This window comes from Cryptosporidium ubiquitum (genome assembly GCF_001865345.1).
Source record: "Cryptosporidium ubiquitum isolate 39726 chromosome Unknown contig_16, whole genome shotgun sequence".
NCBI classification, from domain to species: domain Eukaryota; phylum Apicomplexa; class Conoidasida; order Eucoccidiorida; family Cryptosporidiidae; genus Cryptosporidium; species Cryptosporidium ubiquitum.
The window spans coordinates 451,670-475,470 of record NW_021639815.1 but is presented as its reverse complement, the minus strand read 5'-3'; the positions used below and the strand labels follow the sequence as shown (position 1 = coordinate 475,470).

Below are 23,801 nucleotides of genomic sequence, written 5' to 3'. Positions count from 1 at the left end.
ATTAGTATTTAAATTTATTAGAAGAAATGCCAAGCAAAAATGGTAAAAAAACCATAATTCTGTATTAAAACTTATACTACTTGGTATAGAAATTATGTGAATTCACGCTTTAAAATTGGCACTAGATCGAATTAGTTCTAAGGACTTTAGAAAGAGATTGTTATTAATATTAGTTTCATATATTTATTTTCGAGACTTGTACAGATTCAATCTTTTAGTTTGCAAGATAATTCTCACTAATTTGTGCGCCTAAATTTTGTCAAAAGGCGAATGTCATATAATCATAAAATATTCATTTTATTAAGTAGGTATTACATATGTGCATAATATGTTGCCTTCACTACGTTTAATCGTTCTCTTTATTCCGCTTTTTTTCATTCATTATTTCCTATGTTTTTCAAATGAAGAAATTCTACCATTTAACTTTACAGATGTAAGTTCCAAAGGTAACGAGATATTTCAAACAGACAAAGTTAACATCACTGACAAAGAGGAAACCAAAAATGAAAATTCTGATATTATTTATGAAACCTCAGTTTATTTTCCATCAATAAAACTAATCAATGACCAATCATTTAAGATCGTTAAACTAAGTAACAACATAGAAGTGATTTTAAATTCAGTTCCAAAAATGGATGAATGCGAAATTTCAATTTTAAACAGAGTAGGTTCTGTGCATGAACCACTTGATTTACATGGGCTAGGATTTTATTTGATGAATATAATGGTTTCTACTTCTAAAAACAATCCAAGCTCTGGACTTTATGACTTTTCTATGGATAATTCGATTTCACTTAATTATCAACCCTACTCAACATATTCAATATTTGACATTATAACAACCACAAAATTGTTTGAGAACACATTAAAACACGTTTCTGAAATGTTTAAAACCCCTATTTTTTCTGAAGAAGTTATGGAAAAGGCTTTTAATCTATTGGAAAAGAAAAATTCTGAAAATAATCATCTAGTTAATAGCCATTTGAGTAATTTGGTTCTTTCAGATCCAAAGAGTATTTTTAGCAGAAATAAGTATGGAAATAGAAACACCTTAAAGACTGTTCCACAATCAAAAGATATTAACGTGAAACAAAGCTTGATCAAATTTTTTAACGAGCAATACAGCTCCAACAAGTTAATATTAAGCGTAAAAAGTGCACTTTCAATAGAAACTATGCAAAACTTAGTTAAGAAGTACTTTATTGATATCCCAAATAAAAAATTACCAATAAATGATCAACACAAACCATTTCAAAATTTTTCCATAAACCCATTTTCCTATTCTGTTGGAAAGATATTGTTTAGTATTGATGATAATAGCCAAACTTTGGAGCTGATATTTCCACTGAAAAATTATTTGTTGCCATATATGAAATCTGATCCCTTATTTTTCATAAAAGTATATATTTGTGAAAATAGAGATGGATCTTTAATGAGATATTTAAATCAAAAAAAATACATTTCAAATATGGTTTGTATCGTTAAAAATAGTTTGTTTGGTTTTACAAATGTTCATTTCGTTTTTTACTTAAACAATAGTGGTGCATTCAATATTAACAACATTATTAGAGCTTTCTTTTTTGCAATAAATAAAACTAAAGAATTGAAATTGGATTTAAATTTTTACAAAAAAACTAAACAAGAGCATATAGAAGGAATTCAAGCCTCGGCTAAATATTTTTACAGTTTGAAATCCTACATATTATTAGACAATTATTTCAAATATAAAACCTCTACATTTAAATCTTTATTATTAGGAGTGAATGAGTTTTCAGATTTTGATAATAATCTTCATAGACAGGTTTTAATGGATATTAAACCAGAGAATTTGATTATTGTACTCAATTCTGATTCTGGAAAAGCAAGTATTGAATATAGTGGGGGACTTAATTTATTTGAACAAAGTATTACTGAACAAAATTGCTCTAAATACGAACAATTTTTAAAAGAACAGAAATCATTTACATATATTGCGTTAACAAACATTCTCCCCAAAAACTTTAAATCAATTGTAAAAACAAATGATAAATTTAGATACATTTTACAAGAACAAAATTATTGTTTGAAAAAATATTTCTCAAATTTCCCAGAATCACTATCTCAAGAATTAAAAATTTACTATAAAGAGAGTGAAAAGCCAGTTTCAAGAGTTAGTATGGATTCATACAGTAAAGTTAAGCAATTTGTTGTTCCAAGGAAATTAAGTCAGTTACTTTCACCGAATTCCTCAAACAGAGCTGGTAATTTTTCGCAATTTAAAGATTTTTATTACTACATTCCACATGAATCACCAACTCGCAAGATTTATTTAGCTATAAATTTTTTCTTTCCTTTTGAAAATGAGAAACTAAATGTTTTGAGGTCTGCTCGTATTGCTGCAATAATACTCTTTTTTAATGAAATCCTAATTTCTTTTTCTGAAGCAATTACATCAAAATTTGCAAAATACAGTGTTGAATTTATTCCAAGTGTTTCATTACCCAAAGATTCAATAATTAATGTATTTGGCGTTTCATTAATAATTGCAGGCTTCCCAAACGTTTTTTCTAAATTATTATCAACTTTATCAACAGATTTAAATGCGTATATTGATTTAAATCAAAACTTATTCAAGGATTTTCATGAATATTTTAAGAAACATTTAGCAAGTATAATCGTTTCAAGGCAACACAACACAATACTATCTGATTTTTTAAATCAGATAAATACAAATCACAAAATATTAACAGATTCAATATTAAACGAAGCAAAAACTTTAACAATAGAAGAGGTTAGAACAGTAGTGAATGCAATTTTTAAACAAAGTCAAGTTTCCGGAGTTATTTATGGGAATTTAACTCCTTTTGATGCAGAAAAATACTTAAGCCAGCTATTTTCAGAATTCATTGGAGAAGCTCCAAAAATTAAAACTTCCAGATTTAAGACGAGGAAAAAAATAATTATGTCTTCAAGAACAAAATATTCACGTATTTTTACCAAAATAGGCTCAAGACGATCTAAAAACAGAAGGATTACTTTAACTAAAAAATTAGGAAATTCACCATTTACTAAACTAAATTTAACCAAGAAGTTAAATAAAACAAGCCGGATGACTGAAAAAAATATTTCTTCTAGATCAGAACTTTATAAGGTTTACTCTTCGAAATTTTCTAGGTCAAATTCAGAGATGTTTAAAGATCTACAAATATTAGATATGTCATCCATTAAGCCCAATTCAAAGTTTTTTTTCCAGGCATATTCAGATAATATAGCTAAGAATGTTTCCATTTTATGGATATATATAGATAAAGCTAGCCCAGAATCATTTTTATTCAGCGAATATCTTAAATATATTATTGACAATAGACTTTCTGCTGATCAAAAACATCATAATGGTTTAGTTACTCATATTAAAGATTACGTGATCTCATCAACCTCATATTTTATTTCAATAGAGGGTCGCTCTAGTAGTGAAGATTTTTTTTTAATGAACGATTTGCTATCAAGTTATGTTGATCAATTCTTTTCATCTAACTCATTAATTTTCAATGAAGAACTTTTCAAATCAGCAAAAGAATTTTTGTCAAGAAAATACAAGAAAGAAGGAGTTAATATTGACTTATCACTTAACAATTTATTTGGCGAAATCAAGAACCAAAGGTTTGACTTTGTTAGATTTAGGTCAATTGCAAACCTACTAGACGAGCTAACTTTTGAACAGTTTACTTTAAATCTCAAAAAAATACACAAATCAACTTTTTCTATCATATTTTCAATATTTAATACAAAATCTCAATCTATTGTTCCAAATGGATATACTTATTTATCAAATTTAAGTGATATTTTTAAATTTCCAGGGATTAAAACATTTAAACCAGCTTACTCTAGAGTTGACAAACAGTTATCAAAACTTCCTGAACAAAAGGACTGTTTTTATTAATTTCACTAAGTTTCAATAATTAAATTTCTTTATCATATATTGAAAAAAAATTTTATCATGACTGCAGACCGAATTTGTCAGGCCCATTTTTTTCCGAATTGTTAATACTTAGATTTAACTACTAATAAAAGTTATTTCTTAATTGGCTGTTCTATTTATTATGCAAATGTATGTAATAAATATTGTCTTGTTATAGTAAAAATACAATAATTTTTTAGCTAATAGATAAGTGCAGTACTCTTTAATATTATACTAATTCATATTATTCTATTTTATTTTAAAGTCAAATTGAGCTATTTTTTTTTATCTTTGTTTTTTTTTCTCTATAATTTGCAGTTTCAAACTGTCCAATGCTGTGCATGATGCATGTGGCGCCAAAACCACCGAGAAGATAATATGATTAAATATTTAATATTTATGATAGATCCAAATATTTTGCTTTTTGTGATAGCTCCTAGTAAATAAGTTGTTGAGAAATAATCAATTGTGGTAATTGGCTCAACAAATGTATTTCTGGATTTTTTTATTTTAATTTGCAAATACAAGATGCCAGTTGAAGAACAAAGTCTCAAATATTTGGAGGTGGTTGACGACTCTGAATTCACAAAACCAGAAGAATCTAATTTTAAATGCAGGTTTGAACAACTAAAAAATGGCCTGGAAATATTTCTTATTTCCAGTGAAAAGTTGAATGGTACTTGCGTTAATCTTCTTGTCAAAGTTGGCTCAGCTCATGAAGGATCTGAAATTGACGGATTGGCTCATTTTTTAGAGCATTCATTATTTTTGGGAACAAAGAATTTTCCAGGACAAAATGAATTTGGAAAATTTGTAAGAACTCACGGAGGAGCTACAAACGCATCCACAGATGTTTTAATGACACATTACTCATTTTCTATTCCAAACCAATTCTTAGAACCAACTTTAGAAAGGTTCTGTGAATTTTTTAAGTCACCTTTATTTTCTGAAGAGTATCTTCAAAATGAAATAAATGTTGTAGAAAGCGAATTTCTTTCGAAGACAAATAATTATTATACATTATTGGAGCATGTATTTAAACAGATTGCAGATGAAACCCATATATACAGTAAATTTTTCTATGGTAACTCTAAAACTTTGAAAAATCTTCCTGAGAAAAATGGAATTTCTCTTAGGGAAAGGACAATTCGCTTTTTTGAGGAATATTATGGTTCTGAAAATATGGTATTATTTATATTAAGCAATTTCTCTATTCAAGAGCTGTCCAGAATTTCATTTAAGTACTTTTCAAGTATTAGATCTTGCACTAGATTATCTCCAAAACCAGAATCCTTATCTTTATACCCAGAATTTCCATATTTAGGTGTTTCAAGGAAACTAGTAAAAATTCACCTAAATACAAATAAAAATGAACTAATGTTGATATTTCCATTACCTAAAAAAGAGTATGGATTATCAAGGATTTTTACTAAATATTTATCATTTTTTCTTTGCCCAAAAACAGGAGAAGGGCTACTAAATGATATAATTCAAAAAAAACTTTGCTATAACATATCATTGAGTGATACGTATTCTCAATTAGGGTTTTCTTACATCGCAATTATCTTGTCTCTATCAGAACAGGGAATTTTAAATATGAAAAAAGTTATCTTGTCTTTATTTTCAGCATTTCAGATTGTGAAAAAAACTACATTGATTGACGAGTATATTCAACGAATCTCAAATAAAGATTACCTTGATTTTCTTAAAATTGAAGATATTCTGCCATCAATACCGGCATTAGAATTACTTAAAGTATATTATATGACAAAAAGTACTCCACAAAATTTATTTTCGGCTTACTATTTTACACCTCAATTTTCACAACAAGTTTTTGAAGATTTTATGAGCTATCTGAATGTTGAAAAGATGGTGGCAATCATAATAGGTTCTCAAATTGAACTAGATACACTAATTAAACAAAAAATTATTCAAAAATCAAACTATAAAGATTACTTAAATAAAAAAAAACATTTTAAAGATTATATCGCGAATATCATCCGTTCAGGATACATTGGAAATGTAGAAAGTAAGTATTTGTTAACGGAGAAACACTTTAAAACAAATTATTCTATATGGGACTTTTCAGAGAGAATGTTATCTTCCATTTCAGAAATCAAAGTAGAATCGGGAGTTGACTTTAGTAATGTTCCTTTACCAATGCAAACTATAGCTCTACTTGATTCAACAAACATTAACAAAATGAACATAATCCTTAAACCTCCTTTATTGCTTGATATTGCCTATCAGTTTGAAAAACTCAAACTTTCAGGAAAAAAAGACTTTCCGATATCTAGAAATCTAAAAATTTCAAGTATCTGGAGAGGATTATTCTATATCCAGATCCCTAGAAACACATTTTCTAGTTCTTTTTTTGTATTTAGATTGGTAATTCCTCCGTTGTTTGGAAAAAAGTCATTTGACCAATTTTCTGAAAGTGGTTTTTATATTAGAAATATGTACCACTCTTACGCCTTAACACAATTATTTGCCGAGTTAATTAAAAAAAAAATTAATTTGAGCTTTGATAAATTATCTAAAGAAGGAACATTTTTACAAATATACCCAACATATCGTAGCCCATATCCAAACTATGCTATAGGAATTGAGTATTATTTATATGGAAAGCTAGACAATCTTTCTAAATTTATGCATGAATTATCTCATACACTGAAGAATATCTGTAAAATAAAAAGTGAAGAGTTTGAAGTAATCAAGGAAGAAACAATAGGAAAACTTCTTTTAATGAATAGCCAGTTATTATACAGGGACTTAATTTGTGGGGCCGAAAATGAGGTTTTAAATACTGGATTTATAAATAATAAAAAGTTTCTTAATTTGGTTAATAAAGTTAAGATGAGTGAGATAATTGCATTATCCATTTTTTTTCGAAAAAATTGCATTTTTGAAGGAATATTTGCAGGTAGCACCCCTATTCATATATTTAAAGCAGTATTGGACGACTTTATCTCAAATTTAAGGGGTCTAAAGTTTTCAGAGATTAATAAACCTTTATTTTATGTTAAAGATAACCCGGATAATGATAATTATTTTAAATTTTACTATAAAAAAATCTTTTTTATACAGAATGAGGATTCACATATATATACAAAAAAGAAGGCTAATTACAATGGTTTTGATTTGATTGACTTGTTTTCAATACCTCCAAACAAAAACAAGATTTATTACTTAACAAAAAATATTAAGAGCAAACATAATTTGATTAGACTTTCTGTTTTCTTTAAAAAGGAAAGCCCTATAACATTTTTCAAACTCCAAATGATCAACCAAGTATTTTTTGACATTCTTTTCGAGCATGTTAGACAGAGAAAACAAATTGCTTATGAGTTTAACTCTGAAGTATGCGAAGTATCAGATAAAATGCTTTCTTATTCATTTATTATTCAGACTGATAATCACACTATTATGAGTACTACACTCACATTATTAGAATGTTTAAAGGAGTTGTCACCAAAAATTATAAACGAGGAGCTTTTTAAGGTTGTTCTTCTTGAAAAAATTGAGTTTTTGGAACAAGGGGACTCAGTACTCATGGGGATTAATTCATTTATTACAAACACTTTTAATAGAACATTTAACTACAAATTAAGAGAGGAAATTTTAGAAAATCTTCGCTCTTTGAGCTTTATTCAGTTCCAAAGCTGGTTTTCTCTTTCTCTTAAAAATGCACCAATATTAATTACTGCTTGTATTTCAGAGAATGCAAACAGTTCAGATAGAAAAATAAGTCAAAAATTTATTCCTCCTGGTTTTACAAAAATTAAAAAACCCATGGAACTTTTTAAAATTAACAAAGTCAAATCATATTATATTTACCAGAGGATTTTTAATTAATTAGGCAAAAAATGCATTGATATTTATTCAATAAATTTTGTGTTCAGCCGTTTATTTTAGTCTAGAACAATGGATTATTAGTATTGAGTTTCGATTAACTGGAATTATAGAGTTTCATATTAAAAGGAAAGCTGCATTGTAATTATTTGAAGCTCAAACAAATTAATATTTGATGCTTCCACTAGCAGCTCATAAATCCAAACTAATGCAATGCATGAATAAATTAACAATTTATATTTCTCCGTTATTCTTTGAAATAATGTATTTTTCTCAATTTAATTTGTGTAATCTAAATATTAATTAGTTTTGATTAGATATAACTTTGTGTCACTTTATAAATATATATATTTTTACAAGAATGCGAGCTCATAATTTGAAGTTCGAATCAATAAAGATGAGTTAAAGCAATTAGTTATTAAGTAGAATGAATACAAAATTCAAATTATTGAGCATAATACTCTTACTAATCCAAAGGTTCAGTAACAAAAACCTGGTAAAAAAACAAAAATATGCTACTGAACTGAACTTAATGGAATTTGGTCAACAGGGAATATTGGATGGTGGGAGTGAAGAGTTTATCTCAGAGGAAAAATTGAATAACTTAATTGGATTATTAAAGAAAAAGAGATATAATTCCAAATTAAATGAAATAACAGTAGGAGATATTAAGATCAGGATTGTTTCCAGAAAAAACATTAATTTCACTAAAATAGTACTGGATGTAGAATTTGGTAATCAGTTGAACCCTTTGTATTACAATTCAATTTCAAGTTCAGATCGTTGTTTGTTAATGCTTAGTAAGCATTTTCAGATTCATCTTCGGCAAGTTTTTGAAAACTACCTTTCCAGAACAAGTTTTTTAAGTTCCGAAAGTCATGTTTATTTTGGAGTATCAAAATACTATTTGGAACCTAAGAAATCTAGCTTAAAAGAAATTGAGTTAATTCTTAATTATGTTTCAATATTCTTCAGTAGAAATATCATAAACTCAAGTAACATTCTTGTAAACTATCTTTTAGATCTTCAAATAAATGGGAACAAATATTTTATGCCAAATAATTACATGAGAAACCTATTTTTAACTGTATTGGATGATAAATTTAGAGGCAATAGTAACAAAGCAGACAGTTTTAGGGATATTTATGGAGATTTGAAAATGTGTGCTAATGTTAAGAACGTAAAGGACTTTACAAGGAAATACGGACATTATTTTAAAAGGAGAATTAGGAATGTAGAAATTTTGTTAAACAAAGAAAAAATTAATATACATAAGTTAGAACGAATTATCCATCATACATTTAGGAAAATTCATGTTTCAAAAATAGGTTTTGACCATTTAAAAATCTTAACAAAGATTAATCCCTTTTCAGAAATAACAAAAGGAATTCTTCAAATAAATAGTAATAGAGTTGATAACAAAGTTACGTTGATGTTTCCATTATTATATCAATTTAATAAAAGAACTTCAGAAATAACTCAAATTTTGGACAGTATTTTGGCTTATAATAATACATTGATTGATAGTTTAACAAAACAAAAGTTGGTTTTAAATTATAACTATGAATTTGAACACAACAGTGAGAATATGTATACAAATCTATTGCTAAACTTTATCCTAGACAAATCCTTAAATTCCAGAGAAGAATTACTAATATTTAATCTGATTAACTTAATTGAGATTTGGCTTGAAATATTGAATGCTTCATATTTGAATAAAACAAGCTTAAGTAGCAAAAATATATTAAATTCAGTTGAACCTGGCTTACAGTTCGAAAATACACTGTTTAAATGCCTAAGTATTGATAACATGGTAATAATAATTTATAGTAACAAACCTATATCGATTAATGGTGTGGATATATTAAATTTAAGCGTCAAGATCAACGAAAATAAGTACTGGTACTTCATTAGAAAGTTGCATTCTATTTCATATTTAATACGTAAACACTTTTTGCCTAAGCTCGGAATTAAATATTTAATGCAAAAAGAAGATTATTATTTCAGTACGAAATATGTGTACAACAGTATCCCTTCATCCTTAATTAGATATTTCCAACAGAAGTACCCCAAAATCAATGAGTTATCGTGTTAATTCGAAAAACAATTTATAAGAATTCAGAATTACTTCAACAAAGATATTGACGTGATCTTCTATCTAAACAAGGTAATTATGGTCAAAAAAGATTAGGATATAAAGTTAAAATACTTAGAAAGTGATGATTAAATAAATATTTGTTAAATATTTAACAAAGAATTTTGAATTAGTGATGAATTTAAATGAACATGCTCAGTTAAGTATTAATTTTGTTTTGAGATATGTAATATATAGCTAATGTCTAAATTGTTTGGCGCCAATACTAATTAGATTTTTGGTTATATAAAACCGAAACAAAAATCAAAATAGAAAACAAGCCAATTAGTTAAGGAAACCTATTAAGTGATCTACTGATCTCAATTATATAAAGCCGTATGAATAATGTGTAATTTAGCTTTTCCATTATTAAATCCAGGTATCAGAAGTCTAGCATATTGTTTTTAAATTAATATGACAATTAATAGTAAAATTCCTAAACTTTTGAAAATGGATAGCCTTTTGGACTTCTCATTATTGACGTTAATTTTTATTTTATACTTAAATTTTGCGAGTTGTTTTTTACATGGGCAGAAATTTGATCTAAATGACACGTCTATTGGAATTTCGGAGTTTGTTTCGAATGATACCTTTGGCCATATAACTTCCTACAGCCCATTTATATTGGATGACTTTAAAGACATCAATTCCTTCTCGCAGATGCGATCAATTTACTATGATATCAACGATTTTGAGGAAGTTAATAATGACGATTTTGTCAGAATGGCCAATAAAAATGGTGAATATAAATTTGTTACCTTAGAAAATAAGATGAAAGTATTTTTAGTTTCAAAGCCTATCCTTTATAAATCTTCAATTTCAATAACAATAAGGTACGGTGCCTTTAATGAACCATTGAATATGAAAGGATTATCCGTTTTATTGAAGAATCTAATTATTTCTAAAATCAAATTTAAGACTAACAGGAGAATTAATCCTCTTTATTTCAAAGACTTAGAGAATACGATAGATGGAAGAGTATATGGCCACGGTACAGAAATTAATATTGAGGTCTTTAATGAGGAATTTGTGGATGTTTTACATACTCTTAGTGAAGTTTTATCCAATCCTTTAGAAATAGATTTAAATACATTATCATTCTTAAGGAAGGTTACAAGAGAGGAAATTAAGGCCAAATGTGTTTCAATGGATAATTTGAAGTGTATTTTGATAAATGATGATTTTTGTAAAAAGTCAGGATATGAGTATTTATATGCACTAACTGATACAAAAGTAAATACAAAGGAAGAATTTAAAAGAGGATATAGAATTGGAGCAAATTCTAAAATGGCGGACGAATTTTCAGATGAGTATAGTAATTTGGATAGCATGTTGAATGAACATTTTAACAAATATTATTGCAGTAATTTAATGACCTTAGTTATTGTATCAAATGAAAATATGCATGATCTGTTGTTATTGGTTAAGAAATTTTTTGAGAAAATTAGGAAATCTTATTTGAGTGTGGATGAGTTAAAGAAGGCATATACCTTTAATGAAAACCCATATTTAAAACATGTGGGAAATGTAGTCGCAATTAAACAAAGTTCAGAAAATCTGGAACTAAAGTTAATATTTCCTATTCCATATCAGAAAAATTTATGGAGGTATAAACTTACTGAATATATTTCATTTTATTTGGATGATGAATCTGAGGAAGGACTGATTGGGGTCTTAAGATCAAAAGGATGGATTAGTTCATTATCTTCTGGTTGTGAAACTAATGAAAATGGCTACTCGAATTTTGTGGTCCTCATTACTTTGCAGAAAGAAGGGATCCGACACATTATGCAGATACTTGAAGCCTTGCTTTCAACAATTAAACTGATTTCGAAGCAAGACTTTTCGGAGGAGACACTATCGCATATAAGGGATGAGTCTTCTATTGAGTTAAAGAACTTATATTTGGATCTTGATACTGACCAAGCAAGTTTTGTTTTGAGGTCATACTTAGAAACTGGTTGCTTTCCTAAATATGTGTTGGTTGCTCCTTTTATAATGGATCGGGCCGAGGGGAAGCATATACAAAAACTTTTAAATTTTATTAGAGCAGATAATATGGTTGTATCATATCCCGTCAAGTCGTTGAATAATGGAGCTTCCTATTATCTAATGTTAAGCGAATCCTTTATAAATTCATTCATATTCAATTTTGAGAAAGTTGTATTTAAGGCATTTTACAATCTCTCCAAATTCTTTTTAAATTGGTTTGGGGTGTCTTCGGAACAGGTTACTTTTAGATTTTATAAGAAGCTCCACTATTCTGAGGAAATAATACCACATTATTTACAAAAGAAACTTTCTAATATTAATGAAAAAATTGCTTTGGAGAAATTGAAAATTCAATTGTTTGATCCTTCACTTGAAAGTTATACTCAAATGTATGTCAATGAAAACTTAAGAATTTTGGGCCATCCAATAACTTTAAGGGAAGCAATGAATGACAAGCTACTTAATCAAGGTAGATTTTTTGGTAATATTGAAACTGAAGATTTAAATTTGAATTCTTCTCAACATATCGAGGATCATTTTTTTAAGGAAAAGAATATTTTGCAAAATTTGAATAGAAAAAAGCTTTATGCTAATAAATTTGAATTAAGTGACAATAATGATTTAGTTGGGCATAAACAAAGAAACTATAGCAGTAACTTATTTATGAATGATCTTAAAAATAATAATGGGGAAGAAAATGCTGAATATATAGAAGGGTATAAGAGAAATAGAAAGGATCATATTAAAAACAAAGAAATTGACCATTCATATCCTCAATTCGATATGGACTCGATATTCTATATGCCCTTACATAATAAGTTACCAACATTGTCGATTATATTTGATATAACTATTCCTTCAAATTTACATAATTCTACGGACCTATTGTTGCTTAATATGAACAAGCAAAAATTAGTAATGCTTTCATTCCTTTTTAAGCATTCAATGTCTTTATCTTTAGCTAATGTTAATCCCGATGGAATAATTAAAACGGAGAACTATACGGATTTTTTAAACATGAGTGTTCTTCCTGGATTTCAATTTACATGGGATGGTAATACAAAATATTTCGAAGATTTCTTCGTAAACCTGATTTGCAACTTAGTAAATTACAGAGAAATTTTAACAAATTCATATTTTGAACAATCTATTAATGCACTAAAAAAATTGTTGGCAAAGCTAAGCTATACTAGTAATGAGGAATACTCTTTAATTCAGTTACTAGAGATAATGTATTTAGAAAACACTAAATTATGGTCATTAGAAAATGATGTGAAGCATTTAACTCTTGAAGATGTCAAGACTTTTGGCAAAATTCTCCTTAAATATGGTGAATTTCATGGCGTTGTCATTGGAAACTGCACTCCATATCAAATTTATAGTCGAATAGATAAATTTATAAAGCTTATTAGACCTTCATCAAAATTATTAAATACATTTGAAAGGGCAACCTCAGGAAAATTGAGTATGATTTTCGGTACTCAAAGCGGTGGATGGATATCTGACAAAGATTTAACTGATGAAATGATTAAAAGAAGTTATATGGGACCTATCTTTATGAATACTGAGAACAAAGGAAATCCACTTGGCAATAGATTTATTAATATGAGTCTTTTGCCTCCAATTTTTCATAAAAATTATTTTTTTAAACGGAGAATTTCAAGCTCAGACCCATTCAATGTCGTTCTACTATATATTTACATCGGAGAGGCAAATGAGAAAGGCAGGCTTCTTTTAGACCTTTTGGAGCTTGTGGACTTACAAAAAGTTTTGAAATCTTTTATTGCAAACAAGAAGTCTCTTCGTTATTCTTCGATTCAAATTGGATCCTTATTCATTTCTCCTGAAATTGCAAGTTTTCAGATAAAAGTAGCATTCCTTTCTAATAAGATTATCTCTATGGTCAATATCATACTCGAATTTTTTGACACTTATTTTTTAAACCCAGAAAAAGTATTTTCCGAAAAAGATTTTCTAACTTTGAAAAACATGCTACTAAGTAATTTTCAGAGAGACTCACTCAACCCTAACAAACTCGCCCAAATACATTATGAAAGGATTATACGTGCAAACTTAACTCCAGACTGGCAAATTAAGGAGGCTAGAATGCTTAGAAGTCTCAGTTATTCAAATTTTCTTGAGTTTTGGAGCTTGTTTAAAGCTGCGCCTACAATTCTAATTGCAATTCAATCAAATAGAAGTCAGGACGATCAGTTTGCTAAATTATCGGAATTTGTTCCTGAAGGATATACTAAAATCAAGTCTATTTATCAATTCAAGGATTCATTCAAATAATAATATTTATGTAATGCTTATTACTTTATGTTAATAGAAGCGAAGGTACTATTTGTATTGAATACAATATAAATACATAAAAACCAATTTACACATAACTAATTAATATGATTACATATTTTATTATACCATTGAAATCGTAACTTCTTTTCAATTTGCATCCACTCCCCTACATGGCGGGGCGGTAGTAATGTGTGGGCATCAATTATTTGCAGAACATGATTGGAATAGTCATACTTCTTCCAATGAATACATTGGTAATATTCATATTTTTATATGTTTTCACAGTATCTAACTTACTTAATAACCATCTTATTTAGATAATACTAGCTTTAAATTTATTATATTGTTTTTTTTTCTTAATTAGATTTTCCAATTAAAAAATATGTTTTCGGCGGTAATTTAGGATTGGTGAGGCACCAAGAAAAATGATGTAAAAGAAATATTAAGCAAAAACAGATTAGTGGATAGAGTTAAAGAAAATTAGGTAGTTTTCTGCAAAAACTCTGGCTCCATCCATCTAAACCAAGAAGAAAAGGTCTTGGTGTGAATAAGGTATATCTCATTCAATTCACCATTCTGTTTAAAGCTCATATAACTTCAAGATCTTATCAAATTAGGAGTTTCTGAGAAGCTGATAGAAATAATAAAAATGAACTTAAAGATGTTACCATTTGGGTTTCTAATACTGCTCTCTCTTAGTTTACAGTCATGTTTAGCTTCTGATATAGTTTTAACAGTAAACAATTCATCTAATAGTGATGTTTTTGCAGAATCAGGTGACAAAATAATTAAGAACGATTCTTTGGCACTTGGTGGTCAATACTATATAGGTGGACTAAATAGAATATCAGAGTACAGGGCCAAGAAGAACATTAATGATGCTTATAATAATTTCTACGATGAAGATTTTGTCAAATCAATCAAGGATTCAAACAAGTACAGTTTTATTCGCCTAAAAAACGACATTCAAGTTTTCCTCGTATCACAAAGATCTAGCTCATTTTCTTCAATCACTTTAGGAGTTAGAGTAGGTAGTTCCATGGAACCTAAAAAACTCCCAGGTTTGGCAACTTTGTTAAGTGAACTATTATTTTATGAATGGAAGAGGCCTGTGGTTGGTCAGACAACACCATACGATCTTTTTATTTCCAGTAACTCCGGAGTTTTTAAAACAAAAGTGGCTCCATTTTTGACCGAATACTATTTGTCTGTTAAGCAAGAGTATTTTTCCGAAGCTCTAATTAAGTTTGGATCATATTTGAAGGGCTTCAACCCGAAAAGAATTTATCTGGAACCAGCAATGGAAACACTTCAGTCAGAGTTTGAGTCATTAGCGGGTTTTAGCTCAATTAGGCTAAAACAGATTCTTAAAGAACTTTCTGCGGAGGGGCACGTTAACCATGGGTTTCATTTGGGTAATATGAGGGAGTTATTGGAAGGTACGGATTTTGACGAAGAAGCACTTCTTTTCGAGTTGATTAGGTTTTATAGTTCTTACTACAGTTCGAACCTGATGACAATTTCCATTGTTTCTGACAAAAGTATAGATGAACTTGAAAGTCTCGCGAGAACATTTTTTGATGAGATTCCAAATCTAAACAAGCAACTAATTACTCCATTTGACCTATCACATGAAATAACTCATCCTTACATTGATTTAAGGTACAAAGTAATCCAGGTAAAATCAGCTGAAGAAAGTCCATATTTCACGATTATCTTCCCCATTCCACACCAAAGTCCGCTTTGGAAGTACAAACCAGCCAATTATATTTCATTTTTCTTCACAGATTACTCTGAACAGTCTTTATACAGTTATTTCAAAAAGATTGGAGTTATCTCTGGTTTGGAAACCATGGTTGAGATAAATGATAATGGGTTTTCAAACTTTGTTATCAGATTTAACTTAAACTCTAAAGGTGAGAAGGCTATTGTTAAGATTCTAGAGATTACATTATCTTTCCTAAAGCTAATTAAGGAAGTTTCAATTTCAGAAACTATAATAAATCAAATTAGAAAGAAAAGACAGACAATCTTGGAGGCTTCAACTGATGCTCTTTATCCGGAACTTTCTAGAAAAATTGTTAACGTGTTTTTGAGAACAAACTGTTCACCTACGGAAGTTTTATATGCAGGAGTATCAATGAATAGGATTGACTTCAATCATGTTAAAGAGGTAATTGATTACTTGAAGTATGATAATATGATATTAATTCTTGAAAAGAAAGCCTTCAAAAAAAGTGCTTCTAACATTCTCCTTTCTAGCCAATTCTTCTCGGATAGCAAATGGAAAACTGCTGGAAAGTCCATATCTTCTTTTTTCAGAAGCATAAATACAGCTTTCCGTAGAACTAAATTAGGAGTTTTCCCAAAATTCTTGAGGGAGGAGCATCTCGGAGGTGAGTATTTGCTCGAGGATATTCCCGATAAAGTTATTGGGGTACTTCAGTCTGTTAATTCGACCTTGGCAAATGACATCCTGAAAATACAGATGCCTGGTATTGACCCCAAGTTCCCAAGAAATTTCATAATTTATACAGAAGACGTTCCGAAAAAAGAATTCCCTGTCTCTCTTTATTATGCAATTAAAGAATTCAAACAGGCTAAAAACTTTACTGAGATAAGTTTATCAGAAGCCTCAGATAATTCTACAGACTTTTCACATTTACATTTGTCAAATCCAATAAATCCAAGAGATTTGGTAATTGCTTTAAGTACAACAAAAATGAGTTCTATTTCAAGAAGTTTTTGTTACCTTCCAACATCATTCAACCCCGACGTAATGATATCTGTAAAACTACAAGTACCGAAAAACCCTCCAAAGGAATTCAGCTACCCAGAAAAACTAGCAATACTAATGTTTTTGTTCCAAAATACCTTATACGATGTTCTACCAAGCAACTTAAATGAAAATTTCTTTTTTGAGAGAAACTACCATCTTTGGGAATTACAAGAGTTCTTTTATGGTCTGGAATTCAGTTGGAGAGGCTTTTCTTCTATTTTCCCAGATAGCTTAAATGAAATTGCAAACATTCTTTCCACATTTGGAAATTCAATTAAGCAAGCGAGTTTCCAGAATGCAAAAAAACGCTTCCAAGACATTATTGATTCGTTCAAGTCTGAGAATGATAACCTAAAACTTCTTTCCCTCTCTTACCAGTTGCTTGATCCAGGGTTTATGAAAATTGGCAGACTTGAAAATGAACTCTACAAAATTACAATGCAGAACCTGATTGATTTCGTTAACTTCTTTCTCAATAGCTTTTCAATTTCAGGATCCATATTTGGAAATGCGACCCCTGTACAAATCAAATATTACTTATCCTCTTTCGTGAATACAGTTCGTAAAGTGGACAATTTATCTGAACTCGAAGATCAATCTAATGCTAAGATAATTAATGTAGACGAAAAAGTAGATCTAGGTGGCCCCAAATTTTTTGATGTTCTTGAATCTGAGGAATTTGGCTTTGAAGTGAGAGAAAGAATGCTTAGGTCTAAAGACAAAAAAACAACAGTGTCTAAAGATTCTAAAAATAACAATAATCAAAGTAACAAACCCGATGAAGTTGTTGATACAAACCAATACAAGCTGATTAATGTTGAGAATCTTGGTTACACAAGAAGTTCATTTTATGATATGAATAGGCTGCCATATAACTATAGTAACTCTTACTTCTTTTTTACAAATTCCGATAAAGATAGCAAGAATAACATTGTTTTCCTTCAGATACATTATGGTTTTTATAGTGAACAGAGTTTGGCATTTCTACAAATAGTATCAGAGCTCAATTCCTACAAGTATTTCATAGAATTCTCGGAAAACAGATGTACAGATTGCTCTCTGAAAATACTTCCAAGAATAATACTCGGCAAATATTTAGTTCTTGAATTCAAGCTCCAGTCTACATCCAAAAACATTAAGGAACTTGGAGAGCTTCTTAACAACTTCTTCCAGACATATTATTCTAGGCCATCGAAGATGGTTTCAAAATCGGAAGTCCAAAAGGCAAAAGAATTTTTATTATTGCTTGCCAGAAACGCAAGATTAGCAGAAAACAATGGCAATTTAATGACACCAAAATCCAACAAAGTTTATTACGAAGGTTCTGATTCAGAGGATTTATTTACGCTATCATCTTTTTATATGGGATTTTCCAAGCACACTCATCTTTTGTGCTCATGGAAAAAAGATTATATTGAATTCATTGATACCTTAACGTTTGACCAATTTTTCAAATATTGGCAGTATTTTAGCAACTCTTCAAGACTTTTCATTTCATATCAATCTCATAGCACAAACTATGAGCTATTTGAGTCACTTGAATCATATTTGCCTCAAGGGTTCACTAGACTCTCATTTGTAGAAAGCCTTTATGACATAAATGAACAACAAACTATATATAACATCTAGGTTTTTCGTTTAATAAAATAATATTTGCAAAAAAAAAATTCGAAATGAATAGGTATTACATACGATTCTCAGTGATCTGAAAAATTCCTTTTTTTCCAAACAATCTTTGCTTTTTCATCTTTTTATTTTTTGACAAATATCTGAAAATTGCATGTAAGGCGGGATAGATAAATATTCGAGTAATGTTTATGGAAAATACAAAAGAGATATTATAGATTTAATTATTTTCGAAAAATTAATATTTTGGCAATTCTAATATAAAATAATAATTTGATGCAAAAATTTGTATTGCAAGTACCAAGAGAATTAACCTATACTTGAATCAATTTGTAAATATTTGTGGGAGTGTGGGGCGCCAGTAATAAGAGCGAGGAAGCAGAGAATAACTTTATGAAGTTTGAAGCAACCTAATAATAAGGAGTGAATGCGAAACTCAAGTTTGAGCTGAAATGGAGAGTTGCATTTAAATTTTTTATGAAGTTATTTTGATAATTTGTTAAGTGTTATTTTTTTAAAAATAAACAAATTTTTTCTTGGTCTTTTTAATGAATATATATTTATTATTTCAAGACTTTTGTTCAAATATGTGTTGTTTAAAGAATATTTTTGTTTTAATAGGAGTTTTGTTGATTCTAAACTGCTTAAACTACGAAACCAGATTGAATCAGGCCACTGGGATTAGTATGATAGAGGTGATTACTGATAAACAAGGAAATCCAATAGACCAATTTAATTTGGATGGTAGGTTGTTTATTAACACCACGGATATAGACAAAATTGCAGAAAATATTATTTTTAATCAAACAGAAATTAATGATATACAAAACCTTAAAGAAAAGTTACATACAGAAGAGGAGTATGCAAAATTGCAAGAAAGTGGGAAAAAATGTTTCTATGGCTTAAACTGCTTATATGGATTGAACTCAATGGATGGCTTAATAAATAAAGAAAAATTTAAACAATCCCAGAGTTCTTCGATAAACCAAACAATAATTGATAATGACCAATTCAACAGGTATCTTGGAGATGAAAACATGTATAGATTTTTCAAGCTGGATAACGGGTTAAAGGTATTTTTAGTCTCAAACAATTTGTTATACACATCCTCTTTGTCTTTAGGAATAGAGGTAGGAAGCGCTAATGACCCAGAAGGAATTGATGGTGTTTCATATTTACTAACACAGGAGTTGTTTAAAAAAGAGTCCAATGTTACAAATGAAACTGATTTCAGGAAATTATTGGACGACAACAATGGATATTTTAATGTGGAATCAAATAAATTTTCAACAATTTACTCATATGATATTAAATCAAAATATTTCCAACTTTCAGTAAATGCCTTTAAAAAAAGACTTGAGAAGGTAATTACCTGGAGTTCTTTAGATGAATCAATTTCTGAAGTTGCAAAACTGACAGAATTATTTAAAAATGTATATACTTTGCAAGAAATTCAATTAAAACGAAGCCTTTCGAATTCTTCCCACATATTCAGTAGATTTCCATATGGTACAAATGAAACATTGAGGGAAATTCCTTCAAAAAATAACCTCTCACTGCAAGAGGAAATCATTAAGTTTAAAAAAAATTACTACAGTCCACACTTAATGGTGTTAAGTATTTCAACAAGTTTAAGCCTGGATACAACAGAAGAGCTTGTGAGAAATACATTTTCTGATCTAATCAATACTGGTATTTATCCAGAAAAACCAGAGGAATTATCTGGAAATGTGACCCACCCATATGATACATTAATTGGAAAATATATTGAAGTTAAATCTCCAACTCCAGAAGCATACATTACTATGGAATTTCCAATACCAAATCAAAGTAAGCTTTGGAGATATAAGTTAGGCTCATATGCCAAATATTTCTTAACTCAACGATTCCAAAATGGTTTCTTGGATAAAATGACAAAACAAGGTTGGATCAGAGAAATTGAGGTCGATGTAATAAATAATGATACAGGTTTCTCTAACTTAGTTATCAAGGCGATTTTGGTAGACTCTGATAGAAATAAGTTATTAAGAGTAGTGCAAGCTATTTTTGCCACTTTAGATGCCGTTAAAACTGCAAAGTATAATAAACATCTAGATGAGCAAATCAGACGTGTAGAACAAGGAATACTAAAACAGTATAAAAGTACTGGATATTACAGATACTCCAAGAATATCGTAAAGTCATTTCTTGAAAGTGGTTGCTCTCCAGAAAATATATTATTAGTGCCTTATGAACTTGAAGTTATAGATCATAGTTATGTAAGAATGATATTGGAATATTTAAACCCATTTAATATGGTATTAACTTTTTCTTCAAACTCTTTTTCCAGAAACTCAAAAGACTTTTTGTTATCTAGTGAAATTTATGGAGAATCTGGTTGGGGTCGATTTTCTAGAAAATTTGTATCATTCTTAAGAACAATTCGCAGGACATTTTTGAGAGCAAAACCTGGTGAGTATCCAAACTTTATGATAGAAAAGTACTTAAATGCAAACTATTTAATTACAGACATTCCGACAAAAATTTTGGATATACTTGAAGGTAGTACTCAAGAGCTAGCATTTGAATATTTAGGTTTCAATATTACAGAAATCGTAATAAATTATCCAAAGCAGTATAAGATCTATACTTATGATATACCACCTCAAGTACATCCACAACTTTTAGTAGAATCTTTGGCATCTTACATTAAATATACTTCCAATACAACAGAAGATATTGACGAGGCACTAATGAATAAAGTCTTATCAGGGTTCAACGAATTTGTCTCGCCAATTGCTTATTCCACATTTTACTTCCCCATTAATGTAGGTGTTCCGAAAATATCCTTAAACTCAAGAATTATTATTCAGCCAAAATCTTTGGTTGTATATGGGTTTCAATCTCTCCCAAAAACAAATGCAAAACTTGTCACTCTATCTTATCTTTTTATGAAATCATTCAAGTATGCAACCCCTCCAGAATACAGAGATTGTATTGTTGAAAATAGTTATAAATCAATTTCAGAGTTACAAAATTCATTTTTGGGAATAGAATTTAGGTGGACAAATTACACTTCATCTTTTGATGATTTCTTTTCAACAGTTTTTAATGGGTTAAGAAAGTATAATAGTTATATTAATAAAAATCATTTTGATCGGGCAAAATCAGATTTTGAGTCAATAATTAACAATATTTCTTCACTTAATAGCAAAACTCTCGCTGAATATACTTCTTTTGAAACCCTCAACTTTTATATGATGACACCATCCATGTTCATTCAAGCTATTAAAAGTGTTAAATTTAAAGACGTAGTTGATTTTGCATCTTATATCATAAAAATGGGTACAATTGAATCACTAGTTATTGGGAACTGTACTCCGATGCAAGTAAACTCTTACTTATTAAAGATTGGGAGAATTCTCAATAGAGACTTAGTAAATACGAGCGACTTAACTCATCTAAGACTCTTGAATAACTCCACTCGTATTATCACTGGTTGGGACACTAATCATACTGAATATAGTAACTTCAATCTACAGGATAGTCCTAAAAGCTCAATTACCTCAAATCAGCGATCAGAACTAAACAATAATACAATTGTAGATAGTCAGAATTATCTTGGGAATTATTCTTCTACCAATATCACAAGGAAAGTCACAATTGTTGAGTCTTCAGAAAAAACTTTCTTGACTGAGGGGTATTACAAGGGAAAATGGACTAATAGAATAAATATGGACACTTTACCTAAAGAATATAAAAATATATTTTATCTAAAAAAATGTTCAAACTCAAATGAAGATCTTTCAGTCGTTTATATGGAGATCCAAGTTGGTGAGTATTCTGAGGAGATGTTTGCATTCTTAAAACTTGTGGTTAACTTGGACATTCAAAGCTCATTCAAACAATTTACATCCTCAGATTATCCTAATACAGTGTTTGAAATTTTGCCATACTCTATAGGAACAAGTTATCTGTTACTTAAAATTATGATTTCATCTGCAGAATATAGTATTATAAAATTGACAAGTTTAGCCGTGCAATTCTATAATAAATACTTTGCTCTAGTTACTCCTTTAATCTCCAGAGACGAGTTCAAGAAAGGAATTAATCGTGCAGTTACTAGTATTGAAATTCCACATATTAATATGGAGGAACTTCTTGATCAGTATTCTAGCTCTCTTCTTGATAGAAAGTCTGATCCAAATTGGAAGTACATACAAGTTGCATATTTGCTTAATCTTAACTATAATGAATTTCTAAATAAATGGGGAGTTTTTGTTAAGCCTGCTAAAGTTCTTATTTCTATCTTAAAAACTCACGTCTCAGCTATTGAAATTGCAGAAGCAAACTCTTTCCAACTAGAAGGGTACAACAGGATCAACTCAACGAGTATCGTAAAAAAGGCTGCAATAGAAAACAATTTTATTTCATATTAAGTATAAAAAAATATATCGTATACATTTTTTTAAGGAAATTATGATATAATGTTTAAATTTACTAAAAAACTCCTGTTTAATTAAGCCATTTAATGAAATAATTTTTTGATTGAAGGATGTTCTTAAATGTTATTTTTTCAAAAAAGAATTCTAGCAAAGTTAGATTATTAATAAATCATGAATTTCCTCAATTTCTTGTTTTGCAAAAAGTAAGTGTTTTTAACTCCTAAGTTCTATGTTTGATCTCTAATTAGTTGCTGGTATTGCAAAATACTTCCTAATAGATACAATAATATTACTTGTTTCGGTATTACTACAAGAATGTGCGGCAATAATCATTTAATTAACACATATTCAAAACAAATTAGCATACAAAATAGTAGGAAAGGTAGGTTAAATGAAGTAAATCACAATAGTCTGCTAACCTAATAACTCCGTATAACAGTGCTTCAAAAAAGTAACAGGGGATAATAAAAAAGGATGCAAATAATAATTGCAAAATGAATATGGATTGTAGTCAGAATGATGGTGGTTACAGTCAAAATCAAATTAAAGAATTTGATCATGGACAACTAGCATTTAATTAAATGAAGAATGCATGGAAATAAGCAAAAAATACAGCAGTATTAATTTTTCTTTTTTCTAATCTCCAGTGTATTGGCGCCCACTAGACATAACTTTATTTCCAATAAAAGTAAAATGTATATAAAAAAATGGTACCCATATAAACTAAAGGATAAAAGCGGAAACATTGAGATAAAAAAA

The 23,801-nt window shown here is 29.1% G+C and overlaps 7 protein-coding genes across 7 annotated transcripts; all 7 read left to right on the top strand.

The window, feature by feature from the left end:
* Positions 1-328: 328 nt before the first annotated feature.
* On the top strand, positions 329-3,919 carry cubi_01232 (secreted insulinase-like peptidase; the record flags this gene model as incomplete). Its single annotated transcript, XM_029018244.1, has 1 exon — positions 329-3,919. One exon carries the CDS (start codon positions 329-331, stop codon positions 3,917-3,919), a length of 3,591 nt encoding a protein of 1,196 aa, XP_028875581.1.
* Positions 3,920-4,465: 546 nt separating this feature from the next.
* Positions 4,466-7,792, top strand: cubi_01231 (insulinase-like peptidase; the record flags this gene model as incomplete). Its single annotated transcript, XM_029018243.1, has 1 exon — positions 4,466-7,792. The coding sequence occupies one exon, from the start codon at positions 4,466-4,468 to the stop codon at positions 7,790-7,792; it is 3,327 nt and encodes a 1,108-aa protein (XP_028875580.1).
* A 424-nt stretch (positions 7,793-8,216) lies between these two features.
* On the top strand, positions 8,217-9,884 carry cubi_01230 (uncharacterized protein; the record flags this gene model as incomplete). Its single annotated transcript, XM_029018242.1, has 1 exon — positions 8,217-9,884. The coding sequence occupies one exon, from the start codon at positions 8,217-8,219 to the stop codon at positions 9,882-9,884; it is 1,668 nt and encodes a 555-aa protein (XP_028875579.1).
* A 489-nt stretch (positions 9,885-10,373) lies between these two features.
* cubi_01229 (insulinase family peptidase) lies at positions 10,374-14,210 on the top strand (the record flags this gene model as incomplete). The annotated part of the gene is made up of 1 exon (XM_029018241.1): positions 10,374-14,210. One exon carries the CDS (start codon positions 10,374-10,376, stop codon positions 14,208-14,210), a length of 3,837 nt encoding a protein of 1,278 aa, XP_028875578.1.
* A 652-nt stretch (positions 14,211-14,862) lies between these two features.
* cubi_01228 (secreted insulinase-like peptidase) lies at positions 14,863-18,621 on the top strand (the record flags this gene model as incomplete). The annotated part of the gene is made up of 1 exon (XM_029018240.1): positions 14,863-18,621. One exon carries the CDS (start codon positions 14,863-14,865, stop codon positions 18,619-18,621), a length of 3,759 nt encoding a protein of 1,252 aa, XP_028875577.1.
* A 584-nt stretch (positions 18,622-19,205) lies between these two features.
* cubi_01227 (secreted insulinase-like peptidase) lies at positions 19,206-23,036 on the top strand (the record flags this gene model as incomplete). Its single annotated transcript, XM_029018239.1, has 1 exon — positions 19,206-23,036. The coding sequence occupies one exon, from the start codon at positions 19,206-19,208 to the stop codon at positions 23,034-23,036; it is 3,831 nt and encodes a 1,276-aa protein (XP_028875576.1).
* A 116-nt stretch (positions 23,037-23,152) lies between these two features.
* Positions 23,153-23,623, top strand: cubi_01226 (uncharacterized protein; the record flags this gene model as incomplete). The annotated part of the gene is made up of 2 exons (XM_029018238.1): positions 23,153-23,245; positions 23,501-23,623. The coding sequence occupies 2 exons, from the start codon at positions 23,153-23,155 to the stop codon at positions 23,621-23,623; spliced, it is 216 nt and encodes a 71-aa protein (XP_028875575.1).
* Positions 23,624-23,801: the final 178 nt, after the last annotated feature.